The 16,509-nt window shown below is 48.7% G+C and overlaps 1 protein-coding gene across 4 annotated transcripts in view; it reads right to left on the minus strand.

The window, feature by feature from the left end:
* The window catches only part of FBXO25 (F-box protein 25), a 42,826-nt gene extending 31,889 nt beyond the window's left edge, over positions 1–10,937 (minus strand). For 3 of the 4 annotated variants that reach the window (XM_069464627.1, XM_069464625.1, XM_069464628.1), the window contains exons 1-2: positions 10,888–10,937; positions 3,950–4,090 (exon numbers count right to left, since the gene is read on the minus strand). In XM_069464627.1, coding sequence (XP_069320728.1) covers positions 3,950–4,083 — 134 coding nt within the window. In that variant the 5' untranslated portion in view covers positions 4,084–4,090; positions 10,888–10,937. Of the gene's footprint in view, positions 1–3,949; positions 4,091–4,364; positions 4,423–10,887 lie in introns of those variants that run through there. The other variant, XM_069464626.1, reaches the window with a different exon arrangement.
* Positions 10,938–16,509: the final 5,572 nt, after the last annotated feature.

A 16,509-nucleotide genomic window follows, 5' to 3' on the forward strand; every position in this document is an offset into this window, starting at 1 on the left:
ATGCACAATGCAAGCTGGGACTACTGTAGCATGTTGTAAATGAACTGTTTTTATCATCTCAATGACTTTTTGTTCATGTGAACAGAAAAAATGTAATTTCTTTAAAAAGATTCCTTCGAGACTCACTCTTACAAATGAAGAAATAGTTTATCATTTTTCCCCTACCAAAAGGTTAAAAATCAAAGAGTTAAAGCAATGGCAGAGACAACGCTGTCAAAACACCTCGTGCACGTCAGAAAGAGACCCTGCCCCCCACGAGCTGCCGGCGCGGGAGCCAACAGCACCTCTCGGTGACGGTGACGGTGACGGTGACGATGCCGGCGCAGCCCACACGGCCGCCTCGCCCTCCCGGGACCCTGCCTCGGCAGCGTGTGCCCTGTGCTCGCACACTCAGCATCCGGGACGAAGTGTGACGGATGGGAACTTCTGTACACTGCTATTCAAAGTATAAACGGGTGCAAAATTTTGGAGGATAATCTGGCAACACCAGAATTCTAAACATGCAATTCTGTTAGGAACTTAGGCATCATAAATACGCACACAAGTATGCGAAGAGATACAGATAACCAGGGCTACACTGTTGGAAACAATAAAAAACAGGAACTAACCAAAATGGTATCAGCGGAAGCTTCGGTAAATAGGCCATGGATCATTAGTGAGAACGAGGTAAACCAGCATACACTGGCACAGGAACTTCCACGAAATACAAAGCAGGAAAAAGGATGCACACACAATGGCACCAGGAGCTCGCTGGGAAGGGAAGAGGTGCGTGACCTGTGACCCTGCGGTCCCACTCTGGGCACAGACCCAGGACCCTGTGCACACGCGTGCAAGAAGATGCGAGTTCACGTGTCACCGCAGCTGACGGATCTCCAGCCTCCAGCTGCTCAGGCCAGAGCCCTGCTGTCACCTCCACCTGCACCGCACCCCACACAGCCCACCTGTGCGCGCTACCCCCAAACACACACAGGGTTGAGACCCTTGTCTGCCCACCACCTGTCCTCCCCAAGCCACCGCGCCTCTCGGGGGTTAGTCAAGAGTCTCTTAGGAGCAGTTCCACGGACGGTCTGTTTCCAACACAACAGCCGAATGATGCTGTGAACACAGGAACCTGAGGAAATCACTCTTCTACTCAAAACCGGTTTTGAAGAGGCAGGGAAGGAGGTGGCAGGGACCCAGGAGTCAGGGCAGAGCAAAGGAGTTGGAAATGGCCCGGAGAGGACGCAGCAGGGCAAACTTGGAAACATTCCAATTTGGACAGCAAACAATGTTCAATGAGGTGTAAATAAAAATAATGCAACAAAAAGGCTTAACAAAGTAAATGCGAAGGAAATACCCCAAGAAGCACCACTCCCGGGTGGAGCTCAACACGCTGTGTGTGACTACACACTCCCTTATCAAATGTCAGCTTCACAAAAGACAGCGGGTAACTTCTCGTGCGTCTCAACAGTGCTAACAAGTAACAGGTTCCCAGCAACACTGAAATCTGAGGGGAAACCTTAGAAACCGTCAGGCACATACAGTATCTAGACACTCTCCTTCGATACCTTTCCTTCATACAAACCACACGACTTCTGTCATCTGACATAAACCTGCACGGCAGCAACGCTCCCATGGACAGAACATCAAGCCCCATTATTTACTGAACACCATCTCTTAGCACAAACCTCGGCGTGTCCGGCCGGCCTGTAACCCACTGTGCGCCTGCTCCCGGCCCTCTGCCCGGCTGCAGAGCGTGCGGCAGGCGGGCCTCGCCTCTCCCCGGCCCACCCGCTCCCGTGAAACACACGTCCTCAGACGGGGGGCACGACGCAGCCTCTGCGTGTCAGACCGTGCTCCGTGGTAGGACGCTGTGTGAGTCCTAACACATGACGTCTTTCAAATGAAGACCTAAGCATTTAGAACAGGATTTAACATCTGCTCCATCACCATAAACCTCAATAACATCATGAATGTTGCTTCAAAGAGCAGCTGAATCAAGACTCAGCCTCCAAACTGGCCGGCTGCCCCCGATCAGCCGTGTGCAGCTGCACAATTCCTCCTACTTTCTGTAAACTTTCAATCCTGAAATGAGGTAAACAGAGGGACATTTAAACGCCCTCCATGTTCATGCCCATTTGCAAAAAAGAGTATTAACACAGTCAGTTAGAATCTTGGCTACCTAGAGTACTTTTACTGTACTACTTTTTCTACGTTTAGAAAGCCCACTTTAAGTCAGAGAATAGGGAGGAAGATAAGACCATTTAACGGTGATTTAAAATGGTGGTTACAGACAGCATTATCCTTTTTATCAATTTTCAGTTTGAACTTAACCGGCTTTCCCTCCAGGGAGAGGGGGACGTGTGAGACGTCACTGCGGTACTGGGTCACCAACAGCCTCTCCCACAGGTTTGGATGTGATCGTGGCAGGAGCAGAGAGAAGTCGCAGGAAGACAGGGAGAAAAGGCAGACCGGCGAGGAGAGGGTCCCTGGACCCTCCCTTCACCCCACGGTGGGCGCCACCGAGCGCCTTTGGTCTCAGGGAAGACACCTGGACCTTGCCCCTGGGCGAGCCACGTCTGCCAGCAGGGCTGACTGCCGCAGGGGCGGGTCTGCAGGGAAGGGCGGGGGAGGCAGAGGCGTGGGGGTTGATTTTCTATGTGCGTGTGGAAAAATCAATTCGCAGACATTTAAAATGTGGGAAAAGAATACATAAAAAAACAGAAATGCAGATTTCTTAATGTAGAAGTAATAGTAACATTGTATTTCAAGCACGATAGTTTTTTGTAAACTGACACTTTGTAACCTACTTCTCCATCCTAAAACGGTGACTTTAAGAATCTCCAAATTTAATAGTGGCCACTATTAAGTGTAAATGCGAGACGACTAACATTTCTAGATATACTCAACCACCTTTAATTTAAATAGTTTGCTATAAAAATTGTAAGACAATAAAAAATATCTAGAAAATTTATAAATGTGTAACACATTAATTGTCTAGTAGCAATAGAGTAAGTAATCACAAACCTTAGGTAAATTTTACAGTGATCAATATTAAATAAATGTCAGAATGGCAGAGAGCTGCCACCATGTAAGTTTAACAAATACGTGTTATCTGCACTACAACTAAAACATAAAATTAATCTGTTTCAAATACTTTGAAACCAGTCTCTGGTATGAAGCTACTGAACCTCTGTCAGAAAAACATGTGGCCCGTGAAACACACAGTTGATAATCATTCAAGTGTCAAATAAGAATATACAATAAAATCAATGACTCAGGATATTCCAGAGGGAAGGGGCTCGAGACCTTCCTCATCTTCCAAATCCTCAGGCACCAGCAGAGATTTCAGTTTTCTCCCCACAGCCACCGACTCTGCTCCCGTGCTCATGAATCCCTGGTTTCTTATCTGGACACGTGGCCACACAGAAGACAGACTGCAACCCCAGCCTCCACATGGTGACCGCGCTAGTCGAGGTGGTGCGGGCGACATCATGCGCAATTGCTGGGCTGTGCCAGGGTAAGTCTCACCTACCCCACGGCGGGATGCAGGGGTGGTGGGTGATACACCCCCTGGACCGTGTAGATGACGGCACAGCAGCAAGACATGACCAGCAAACTCACTATGCCATTCAGGCTTTCACGAGAGAAAAATAAATTTCTGTCTTGTATGAGCCACCATTATGACGTCTCTGACACAAGCCACAAACCTGTATCTTCTAATTTCCTCAGCTATAATGATACCTATCTCATTATTGTGAGGATTAAATGTTTTAAATAAAAAAAAGAAAGGAGCATCTACGTGTAGATATTAGGCAACACACCAGCCTCATTCTTTAGCTAAATAACTTGTTTCTTCACACCGGCCTTCTAGGTGGGCAAGTCTCAAATTACAACTTACGGAGTTTTGCAAGGACTTGAAAAATAGACAAGGCCATAAATGACAGGGCTCTGCTTAGCTGTGACTCACATGTTGTGACTGATGTTACACTGGTCACTCTCCCTTCCAAGTTCCCGACTGCAGGAATCACATCTCTTCCAGCCGTCTTCTGTTTTAATCCAGCTCCATCCAGGAGATCTCCAGTCCTGACCCAAAAATGGCATAGTTTTCCTAAAAAAAAAAAAAAAGTCATGTTAAAAAGTACATATAATTAACAGAAGTTTCTTTTCATTTAGAACATTTATTCACTGATTTTAAAGACTGAAGTTCTTATTTAACATTTAAGTCTGCTTATCACCTGATGCTGGCCAGACATTAGTGACAGAAAAGGTAACACAGTACTTGGGTGGTGCCAAAGTGGCCAGAGGGGGTGAGCACAGGTGCGCTACTGGCCCAGCACTGCACATGTCACGAAAGGTTTACCAGGGCGACACCAAGCTCAGACCTGAAGACCAGGCAGCAGGCAGGGAGCGGGCCGGGACAGGGACAGTATTCCACACAGAGAGCACTGTCGCTGCCAGAAGTAGAAGTGCCCTAACGTGGCAGGTGTTCACGCTCCGCACCTCTCGGTACTTCCTGGTTGAACTTAGAACAGAAGAGAGGCAGTGGGGAGTGGCTACATCAGGAATGGAGACGTCCTTGAGGCCAATCAAGCCCAAGGAGCTGGACTTCGCTCTGAGGACAACAGGGGCCAAGAAGAGGCCTGCTGCAGGGAAGTGACAAAGAACTCAGGGTCACGCCCAGGGTAAAAATGGGCTGTGGCTGCAGGAGGAAAGAGCTGGGCCTGGCGGCTACTGCGGACACAAACAGAGGTGGTAGGAATCCGTAGGAGGGAGCTTCGGACAGCACGGAAGACTGGCTGGATGTGTGAGATGTCACACAGCCATCCAGATTTTGGGCTGTGGCACCTGGTTCTGAGACAAGGCGTATGAACAGCAGGGTTTTGCTGCGGGGAAGAGGTTAAGAGACGTTGATTTCAGCTTTGGACATGCCTGTTATGTTTGACATATCAGACTCTGGGAATAAAGATTTTAACTTAAAAAATGATGCAACAGACATCATTACCTCCGTGAGGTTTGCAACTCGAGAGCGAGACCTTGAACTTGAGTTCTCCCCACTGACTGGCACTCCCTTCCTCTTGGTCAGTGGTTTCAGTATCACTGCACACTAACGTCACAGTCTGGGCAGCTTTTAAAAGGTACAAGTTCTTAGCCCCATCTCAGACCAAGTAAATATGAATATTAGGAATGAGGGCCAAGTTTAAGCATTTTTTAAAGGTCCACAGGTGACTCTCACCCACAGGAAGGGTAGAACAGCCTTAGATCTGCACGTTGCTCATTCAAATGTACCTGCCCAGAAAGGCCTCCCCGGTGCCTGTTCAAACAGCTCCCTTTGGCGGCCTCTGCACCCCCCGCAAATCTCTCTGCGGCACCTACTGCCCCCAGAGTAGTAAGGGCTGTCCGAAATGTCTGATGGGTTTGCTATCTGTTTTCCCTAAGACAATGTGACTCTTACTCAGCTCTCTATCCCAATTACCTTGAACAATGGCAGGCACACGACAGCAGCTCAATAAATATTTACGTATTTAACGAACCAAGCAATTGATAGAGCCATGGCTCACAAGAGAGGCTGGAGAGAAATACAGGGAAATCATCAGCATTTACCATAGATAGTAATGAAAGCCACAGAAACAGTATCCCAGCGTGTGCAGACTGACAAATCAAGACAGCCAAGGAGCAAACCCTAGGAAACACCGAAATTTACGGGGCCAGGGGATGAAGATGCACCCAGGAACAAAACTGAAAAAGCAGAGCCAAAGGTAGAGGGGAAAGTAGAAGTCAAGGCAAAAATGTATTTTAACAAAGAAATGAATGCAAGGAAAATGTTGTAAAGAAGCCAAGCGCAGTTGGTGAGAACTGAAAAGCAGACACCGAATTTAGCTACAGGAAGGTAGCCGAAGCCTGGAGCAAACAGTTTTAGTAACGCGTCTGTGTCAATCCAAGTAGACTTGGAACCCAGAACATTTACATCTCACAGAGCACACGAAAGTGTCCAACGACGGCTCCCAACTATATTTAGCACAACAAAAAGCAGGCTGTCAAATGGGCATTTACACTACCTTACAAGAGACAAAAAAAAAAAAAAAAAACAAGGAAATGACTTGGCCTTCAACAACATTTCTATTCCTGGTTCAACTACAAATGCTTCATTCCTGATGTGTATGAAATGTATGATGAAGTCGTTTTTCTTTACGCCAAGAGGATCTCAAAATCTTCCCCATTTGAACACATTTTTCTCAGTCACATGTTAATTAAAATTCTTGCTTTATAACATACTTTAAAAATATTCCTTAAATCTCAGCACTATTTTGATAAGCCTTGTCTCACAGACCTGCTTCGCAACTACTGAACATCCTAAAATGCAAAAGCCACTGCCAAGCACTCAGAAAGTGTCAGTCCAGGGCCATCTAAGACTGTCTCCATTAGCACATGTCTGATTTTCTGATTTCAAGAACATTCCCACCAAAGGTGGCAAGGACCGTGACGTAGCAGATGGCTACTCTCAATGGCAACTTCAGTCTCACAAAAAACATCCGAGAGAAAAACAGTTGTTCCGACTATCTCTGATAATTGCCAAAGTACCTCTCAATATCATGTTGAAACTGTGGATTCAAAAATCTGCATATAAAAAAAAAATCAAATGGTAACCCTGAAAAATATTGCTAATAGACCAAACACAGGATTACTTCAATGACAAACATTTGACTAAATGTTATTATGCTAGATGTCCCTGACCTCAAGGGTGTACCATCTGGCTAACTAAAAAAAAAAAAAAAAAGGCAGTAAAACAAATGAAAACACACAAAAAATTCCATTACATGTGATATGAAGTTTGTGTTTATGTGTAGATAATGTGTGTGCAAATATACATACACACACACACAATGTTCTAACGTGAGTACTGCAAGAGTGGTAAAGAGAGAATAACTAAAAGAAATTATAAAAGAATAACTAAAAGAAAAAAAGCAAATCAGCTAGGAAAGCTCTGAGGAGAAAGCAGGACATGAGCTTGGCCTTCAGGCACGGTTAGACCTTAAGCAAGTGGAGTCAAGGAAAAACACACCCATCACCGGCATGGTCGGTGGATAAGTGTAACGGCAGAAATGCTTAAGACACATTTGAGAAAGATGAGTAGAACAGGTTGGTTAACAGGGAGAAATTTCACGGGAGAACTGGTAGGTAAGCTGGAAAGGTGACCAGAAGCCTGATCGTTGCAGACTTTGAATATCAAAGGTGTCTGAACCGGATTTTCTAAGAAATTACAAGTTTTTAAGCAACGTATCAACATGAGCAGTGTTGTTTTGAGAATAATAATGTTCTAGGGCCTGTAGGATAGATTAAATGGGACAATGGAGACAGCCAAAAACAATCAAGCACCAGAAACATCTTGCCAACAGACCCATATCTAGATGACTGTTCCATGCACATCCCTGCATCCTCAGCTCACAATGTATTTCAAACCCGATGACAGACAAACATTATACTTACCTATTTAGACACTATGCCCACTCATCAGTTAATGCACTTATCTTCTGGTTTCTCAAACAACCTATTTACATAAAGTAAAGAGCCAGCTTGGTGTTTCCAGTAATATAACCAACTCTTTTACAATTACCAAAACTCTGCAGAAAGTTCATTTTAACAACTTGTTGAGAAATGAATATATTAAGTTACTAAGTATGGAATGTCCGATTTCCTTAAGTACTAAATTTGACAATTGATATCTCCGATGTTTCACTTTGACACTTTTTGTTTTATTTTTTATTGTGAAGGTACATCCTCCTTTTTTAAAATGCATGGTTTGGCTGGTGATTATCTTCACATTTTTTTTTTAGAGCAATTTTTGTAAAACTATGGATAAGTCAAAAATTCATGTTATTTCTGAATATGAGTTCTAACTAATGCAGCACAGACAGCTCGAAATAGCAATGAAGTGTTTGGGAACGATGTGGCTAATGAACACACAGCACGTGGACAGTTTGAGAAGTCCCACTCTGGTGATTTTAATCTTGAAAATGAGCCATGTGGGTGACCAGAGACCACGGTGGATAATGATGAGCTGAAAGCTGTAGTGGAAGCGAATCCGTCTCAACCTATGCGTGAATTAGCAGCAAGGTTTGACGTTACTATTCCACCAATATTGGACCATTTGAAACAAATCAGCAAGATAAAAAAAAGCTGGATAGATGGGTACCACTTGAATTAAATGAGCATCAGAAGGGAAATCATCTCGAAGCTTGACATTCTTTGCTGTCACGACATAAAGGCAAACCATTTCTACACCATATTGTTACCTGTGATGAAAAATGGATTCTTTTTGACAATCTCAAGTATTCAACACAATGGTTGGATAAAGATGAAGTGCCAAAACACAGTCCAAAACCGAATACTCATCACAAAAAGCTAATGGTTTCTGTTTGGTGGTCCAGCGCTGGTATTATCCACTGTGGCTTCATGAAACCTGGTCAATGAATTACAGCTGATGTCTGCTGCAACCAATTGTACGAAATAACGAGGATGCTTGCAATTAAGCAGCCAAGATTGGTCAACAGAGACAGGCCAATCCTCTTGCAAGACCACATCACAGAAAACAATGCTGCTCAAACTACAGAAGCTGGACTTGGAAACTCTCTGTCATCCACTGTGTTCACCAGACCTTGCACCAACTGACTACCACTTCTTCCAGGCTTTGGACCATTTTTTGCAAGGAAAAATATTCATTTCTCAACAAGCTGTGGAAAATGCCTTTTGCAATTTCATTGCCACTCGCTCTCCAGGCTTCTTCACTGCTGGCATAAGCAAACTACCATTAAGATGGCAAAACCGTGTTGACAGTTTAGGTGCACACTTTAATTGTACTGCTTCTTATTTGAGATATAATAAATTTTGATTCAAAATCGGACATTTCATATTTAATGACCCAGTAGTTTGGTCTGAATATTTCAGCTGCTAAATTTAATTTTTTAAGAAAGGAGTGAAGACAATGGAAATAAAAAACAGCCCATGCCCAGGTTTTTATTTTCAACACAGAGCAAAAGATTTGATTCTCTGTAGATGTGTGTATTTCATAGATCTAGCATGGTATGCCCCCTGGATCACAATAAAGTTTAATTTTAAAGTATAATCTATACAGTTCACAAACTAAAGCACAGACTCTGGAAGTAGATTAAAAACCAGCCATTAGAAAACAGCAAACAGAAAAAACAAACAAACAAAAATAAAAAAAAAGCTGCCATTTAAAAGTTGCCTGGATCTCGAGTTTTCAAAAATAGCTCCAATCTGAGGCTTCTGATTTTGTAAATCAGAAACAGTGATACTAAACTTTTAGAACAAGGATGGCCCAGCACTTTTCATGGGAATTTATCTGTTCGATTAAAAAAACATGAATGGCTCGGGCTTTATAAATTTCTTTTAATTGAAATTACCTTTGAGAATTTGCAAATACAAAGATAAAAACTAGAAACTACCGCTGAAAATTATTAAATGTATAACAGCAAGTACTCAGAGCGTCTTGGCTATTACATAGCTTGTATAATTTGCAATTTTTAAGCACATCTTATACCAACTTATTTCAGACAGCTAATGAGGCAGAACTGTTTTAAATCTTCCCTTAATCTCTATTTTATGTGGCAGGACTTGGGAATGGGGTACTTCAGTAGAACAAGACTTCATGAAGTTCACCTGCCGGTAAAAATTCCTGGCATGAGACAATCAGAGCTAACCAAAAAACGTGTTCCCTTCAACAAGCATATTTTTTTTCCTGAACTAATGATATAATAATGGCAAACATCAGAATTTAGTATAAGTTAGGTATTACTCCAAACAATCTAAATGTATTATCTCATTTAGTTTTCATACTAGCTTCCAAGGTAGGAAACATTATCCTCATTTTACAAGTCTAATGCTCTATTTCACGGATGGGGGCACTGAGGCAGGAGTCTGGTGGAGCTGGGATTCAAAATAATGGTTTTATTCTTTATTTCCATGCTCTTAACCACCTTATGTTTGTAACAGCAGTTCCTGAATACCCTATTACGACAACTGCCACTTAATTACAAGGTCTTTACTTTCACATTCTTATATTACATATATCAATAGGATCTAAAGTAATGATGGAGCTAAATATAAAAGCACTAAGGAAAACAAGGAAACAGAACTCTAATTCATTTTAAAAGACATGTATTTTGCTATTTGTTTTTAAGTTAGATGAATAGGAAATGAATAACCAGTAATTACACCAGTTATTATCTTCAAAAACAATAAAAGTTTTAAGTGTAAAGCAAGAGCTATACATAAACAAAAACAAGTTAAAATGAAAATAAGAGCAAGGCAGTTTCATATGCAGAGAAAAAAGTTGGCAAAATACTTTATTTTCCACCTCATTTCTTATTTTTCATCATAAATTTTGAGAAAATAGTTTCCAACGTTCTGGGACAAGAAAGAATGGTTATCTTCAATGTGCAAAGCATTTAAATTTTTCTTTATTACTCTCTTTTCCCTACAGTGTTTCAAACTCACTTACGGTCAAACACTGTATGGTCAAACGTGAACATGGCTTTTAAGCCTGGATCCAAATAAGACATCAAAAAATGGCAAACTAAAAGCTGAGAGTCAGAAATGGGATTTACTCTAAGAAAGCCTGAGAGGGAATCATAGATGCTTCACGGAAAAGGAAAACACTCGAAGGAGAGGGGAGCATGGAAGGGAAAGGATTTTTCCTGAGGAGGCCCGGCTGCTAAGGATGTGGAGGAGGAAAAAGAGAGCTCTACAAGAAAACAAACCGTTCCTTCCATTACGGTTTTCAAATGAGCCTGACTAGCCCCAAGGATAGAGACGGACTCTAACCGCGAGGAAGGTCAACGGAGCTCACTGCAGGGAAAGGATGCAAAATTCTCAAGTGCCACTTACCAGAAACGCCAGGCAGGCGACCGGAGAGATGGGACTGCGCCCGAGCCACAGACACGGAGCACCCAGGAAGGAGGAGCAGCAGACGAGGCACAGGGTGGCCGAGAGGAGAGCCGGGCGCGCCCAGGCAGCGTTTGCAAGGGAAGCGGCGCAGGAACGGGTTGAGGACGCGGAGGAAACCACGGCCCGGGGGGCGGACGCCCGCGGGAGGAGGCCCGAGCGCCGTCGAGACGGAGGCGGACACGCCGAGGAGCACTGCGGGCCCCACCGAAGCGGGGGTCGGCGGGAGGGCCCAGGGGCTGCAGCGAGGACAGCCGGGAAGGTGGGCGGTGGGGCGGGGGGTGGAGTCCACTGAGACCCAGCGTGCACCGCAGAGGACCCCGTGCCCGCCCGGCGCCCGCGGCCTTCAGCACCACCTGGCGCGCCCGCGACCCCCAGCACCGCCCCCGGTGCCCGCCCGGCGCCCAGGGCCTTCAGCACCACCTGGCGCGCCCGCGACCGCCAGCACAGCCCCTGGTCCCCGCCCGGCGCGCCCACAACCAGAGTCCGCACCTGACCGCTAAGCGTCCGGGATTATTGCCGGAAGTCGCCTGCCGCCTCAAGGCGCGCCGCGGGGAAGCCCCGCCCTCAGCCGCGCTGATTGGCTGGTGCGGCTTCACGTGGCGGTGTTGCTACCCGGTCCGGGGGGAGACGGGGGCGGCGCGGGGCGCGCGTGCGCAGTGGGCTCGACCCTGCAGCGCGTGCTGGGGGTGGGAGGTAGAGGAGCCGGGCGGGCACGGCACTGGAGGGCGGGTCATGGCGGGGCGTGTCGTGGAAGAGCCGGGCGGGTCGCGCGGGGCGGGGTGTGGAGCGGGGCGCTGAGAAGCGGGCGGGACGTGGAAAGAGGCGTGGCGCGTGGAAGAGGCGGGGCGTGCGGCGGGGCGTGGGGCGGGGCGCGGGAAAGAGGCGGGACACGGAGAACTGGGAGGGGTGGGGCGGGGCGCGGAGAAGCGGGCGGGGCGCGGAGCAGTGGGGCGGGGCGCTGAGAACGGAGCAGGGAGGGGTGTGGGACAAGGCGGGGCGTGGAGAAGTGGGGCGGGGTATGGGGCGGGGCGCAGAGAACGGAGCAGGGCGGGGCGCAGAGAACGGAGCAGGGCGGGGCGTGGGACAAGGCGGGGCGTGGAGAAGTGGGGCGGGGCGCTGAGAACGGAGCAGGGAGGGGTGTGGGACAAGGCGGGGCGTGGAGAAATGGGGCGGGGCGCTAAGGGGCGGGGCGCAGAGAACGGAGCAGGGCGGGGCGCGGAGCAGTGGGGCGGGACGCGGAGCAGTGGGGCGGGCCGCTGAGAACGGAGCAGGGAGGGGTGTGAGACAAGGCGGGGCGTGGAGAAGTGGGGCGGGGTATGGGGCGGGGCGCAGAGAACGGAGCAGGGCGGGGCGCGAAGGGGCAGGGCGCTGAGAACGGAGCAGGGCGGGGCGTGGGACAAGGCGGGGCGTGGAGAAGTGGGGCGGGGTATGGGGTGAGGCGCTAAGGGGCGGGGCGCAGAGAACGGAGCAGGGCGGGGCGTGGAGAAGTGGGGCGGGGCGCGGAGCAGTGTGGCGTGGGACAAGGGGGGGCGTGGAGAAATGGGGCGGGGCGCGAAGGGGCGGGGCGCAGAGAACGGAGCAGGGCGGGGCGCAGAGAAGGGGGCGGGGCGTGGGACGCGGCGCGGGGAAGCAGGAAGGGTTGGGCGTGGGGCGGAGTGGGGCGCAGAGAAGGGGCGGGGCGCAGCGAATGGAGCAGGGCGGGGCGTGGGAGGGGCGGGGCGTGGAGAAGTGGGGCGGGGCATGGGGCGGGGCGCGGAGGAGGGGCGTGGCGCGGCCCGGGAGGCGAGCAGGCCTGCGGGGTCTCGCCGGGGACGGGCTCTCGGGCCGTAGCGGGGCTGGAGACGCTTCCTGGGACGCGCCCCTGGTTACCGCGCGTGGCCGTGGGGCTCCAGCGCTCCGAACAGTATAGGGGAGCGTTCAGACCTTTCCAGAGGCTGGACACATCCTGGAGATGCGGCTTCAACGCCGTGGGTGTCCCACGTGAGAGAGAAGACCTGGGCCAGTGAGAATAAGGGGCTTTGGTGGTTTGGAAAAATGTTTTTGTAATTATTTCTCATGTGCTTGTGATGACAGTGTTTCCTGACTACTTGCTTTTAAAGTAATGTTAGTGATTATGGACTGAAATAGGCGGCGTTGCTCGCTGGTCCCAGCTTGGACACCTGCGCCCTTCACTCCTCTCCCTGCCTCTCTCCCTCATTCCCTGCCGGCCTTCCTCTCCCTGCTCCTTCCACGCTTGCAAATTATTCCATTGTGTGATGTATCATAATCTAGTCAGACAGTTCTCATGGACGGGAACTGTTGTTTCAGTAATTTGCTGTTATCAGTAGTGCCCAGAGCCTGTGTGAACATTTGTTTTAGCTTGTGGAGGGGCATTTGCAAGTAAATTGCGATGATTGGGACTATTGGGTCAAGGTTCAGTGCCTATGGAGTTTTGGTAGCTAAGGAGAGGCCAAGACCCCACCACCACGATAGGGGCCATAAGAACATTAAAGTTGGCCTAATGTGCTAGCATCCACGCCATTCCTGTGGAGGAGCCACTGGCTGAACAGTGAGCAGGTAGAATAACTGCAGGAATCCAGAGAGTAACACCAGGACTCCACAGAGTAACAGCAGAACCCACAGAGTGACACCAGGACTCCACAGAGTAACTGTAGAACCTACAGAGTAACACCAGGGTTTCACAGAGTAACAGCAGAACCCACAGAATGACAGCTGAATCCCAGAGTAACAGCAGAACCCACAGAGTGACACCAGGACTCCACAGAGTAACTGTAGAACCTACAGAGTAACACCAGGGTTTCACAGAGTAACAGCAGAACCCACAGAATGACAGCTGAATCCCAGAGTAACAGCAGAACCCACAGAGTGACACCAGGACTCCACAGAGTAACTGTAGAACCTACAGAGTAACACCAGGGTTTCACAGAGTAACAGGAGAACCCACAGAATGACAGCTGAATCCCAGAGTAACAGCAGAACCCACAGAGTGACACCAGGACTCCACAGAGTAACTGTAGAACCTACAGAGTAACACCAGGGTTTCACAGAGTAACAGCAGAACCCACAGAATGACAGCTGAATCTCAGAGTAACAGCAGAACCCACAGAGTGACACCAGGACTCCACAGAGTAACTGTAGAACTTACAGAATAACACCAGGGTTTCACAGAGTAACAGCAGAATCCACAGAGTAATGGCAGAAATCCCCAGTGTAACAGAAGAACCCAGAGAATAACAGCAGAACCCACAGAGTGACACCAGGAGTCCACAGAGTAACAGCTGAACGCACAGAGTAACAGCAGGATTCCACAAAGTAACAGGAGGATTCCACAGAGTAACAGCTGAACGCACAGAGTAACAGCAGGATTCCACAAAGTAACAGGAGGATTCCAGAGAGTAATACCAGGATTCCACAGAGTGACAGCAGAACCCACAGAGAAAGAGCAGAGGACACACCCGTGTGGCTGGGAAACGCTTTCTAAACATGTCCTGGAGCTGGGGATTGTGCAAAAGTGACTCAGGTACAGGGCGCAGCGTGAGGAAACAGTGACCAGGAAGGAGGTGACTGCTTACCACACAGATTCAATTCATTTTACAAGTTCATATACTCGAATGAAAAAAAATTACTTTTCTTTATTTTCTTTAAAGTATCCAAGGAGTTGGGGAAATTTAAAGTCACTGCTGCAGCCCCTCCCCCAAAGCCGTGTCTCTCTGGCGAGGAAGCTGGGGACAGTCCCTGCACTGGGACGTGGGGGAGGCCCATGCAAGGTCCCCGTGCATCCTGGGCTTGCACTGCACCTTCCACCAGGCTGCCTGGAGCAGGTGTGGTCCCGGACTCTCCCCTCTGGGCTTGGGAGTCGCCTCCTTGGACTTGCCCTCTTTGGGGCCCTCGGTTTCCACACCTGAGAGATAGAACGGACCGTGCCAGCCCCGCTCGCCCCAAAGAAGAGTTGTGAGAGCCGAGCGTGGGCGGCCCAGGAGAAAATGCTCTGCGAACGTGAGCGTGACCAGCCCGTGACCGGGCTGGGGACCCTGGAGAGCTCGCGTGCGTATGTAACAGCTCCAGCGTTTTGACGGTTCCCTGGGGGCTTCTCGCAACCACGTGCACGTGAGGGCGATCAGACGTGTTGGGCCGTGGACAGGCTGCTGTACGTTTACGTTTAGGCTGTAACAACTGCATGGTGAACAGCTAGGAAGACCAAAACTGCTATCACCTGTCAGTCATACGTTCTTTCAGAACAGGTTCTGTGCTGTAAAACTGTCTAAATCCTTCACCACTTACAGTGTTTGGAACGTATTTGGCACATGAGTTACTTAGGAAAGCCTAAACTGTGCCCTCTTGCCCGCGTGCTTTCTCTGACTTCAGAAATGACGCAGAAATGAAGGAGAAGGAAGCTGCCTGAGAGATAAGGCAGGAAAAACGAGGGCAGAAGACAAGTTTAGACAGTTCACACAGGGCTGCCACTGCCCTGGTGGCTCTGGATCTGTGTGTGTCAGCCCGGCCGCCAGACTCGTTCCCACGCGCGGCGCGGTGGGGCTGGGTTCTCCCCAGGCCCCTCTCCGCGGCCGGCGGGCGGCCAGCTCCGCCCTGAACTTCACCGGTTGTCCTCTGCACACTGGCCCGGGGTCTCTTCCTTTCCCATTGGATGCGGACCCTCCCTCAGGACCTCACTGGACCTTAACCACGTGTTTAGAGACTCCATCTCTAAATACACCCACATTGGGGGTTAGGACTTGAACATGAGAATCTGGGGAGGGGACACAAGGCAGCCCAGCACAGTCCAGTGTCTCAGCCTTTTAAAGATTAACGTGGCATTGCAGACGTCTATCATTAGACACCGAGCCGTGGTGCCCACATGTCAATAAATGTACTCTGTGAGGTTTACAGTACGGAGTCCTTAACCTCAGAGGGGCAAGAGCCTTTGCGGTGTTTACACGGGGCCCTGGGAGGGGCAGGGCAGCTCTGCACTGGTGCCATCACCTGCGGACTTCCTAAGAGTGTGTGTGCTCGTGCATGTGTGCACATATGTGTGCATGTGTATGTACATGTGTTTGCATCTGTGTACATGTGTGTGCACATGTCTGATGAGTCATGTGAGCATGTGTGCACGTGTTCACGTGTGTGCATGTGCACACGTCTGATGTGTGTCATATGCACATGTGTTCGCATGTGTGTCTGATGTGTGCCATACGTGTGCATGTGTGTCTGGTGTGTGCCGTGTGTGAGCATTTGTGTGTGTGTTTGTGCATGTGTGCACGTGTGCACATGTACATCGGGTGGCATGGGGGCCCTGGGTGCAGGAGTCAGAAAAAGGAAGAGGGAAGCAGGAGGGATTAATATTAGAACTTGTCCTCGTCGCCATGGAGACACCCTAATTAAAGCAACTTCTGATTCAGAGCGGTGGGCCTCGAATGCCAATCTCCAGGGGAAAATAAAGGAGGCTCAGGGGAGGGGGGTGGAGTAACCAGAACAATTTCAGAGCATATGGGATGGAAAATATGCAATTGTTAAAACCTATTGGGTTGATTCATGTAACTGTAGAAATCAACTCATTTTCATTTT

The sequence above is a fragment of the Eulemur rufifrons genome, unplaced genomic scaffold (assembly GCF_041146395.1).
Source record: "Eulemur rufifrons isolate Redbay unplaced genomic scaffold, OSU_ERuf_1 scaffold_81, whole genome shotgun sequence".
Classification (NCBI taxonomy): Eukaryota; Metazoa; Chordata; class Mammalia; order Primates; family Lemuridae; genus Eulemur; species Eulemur rufifrons.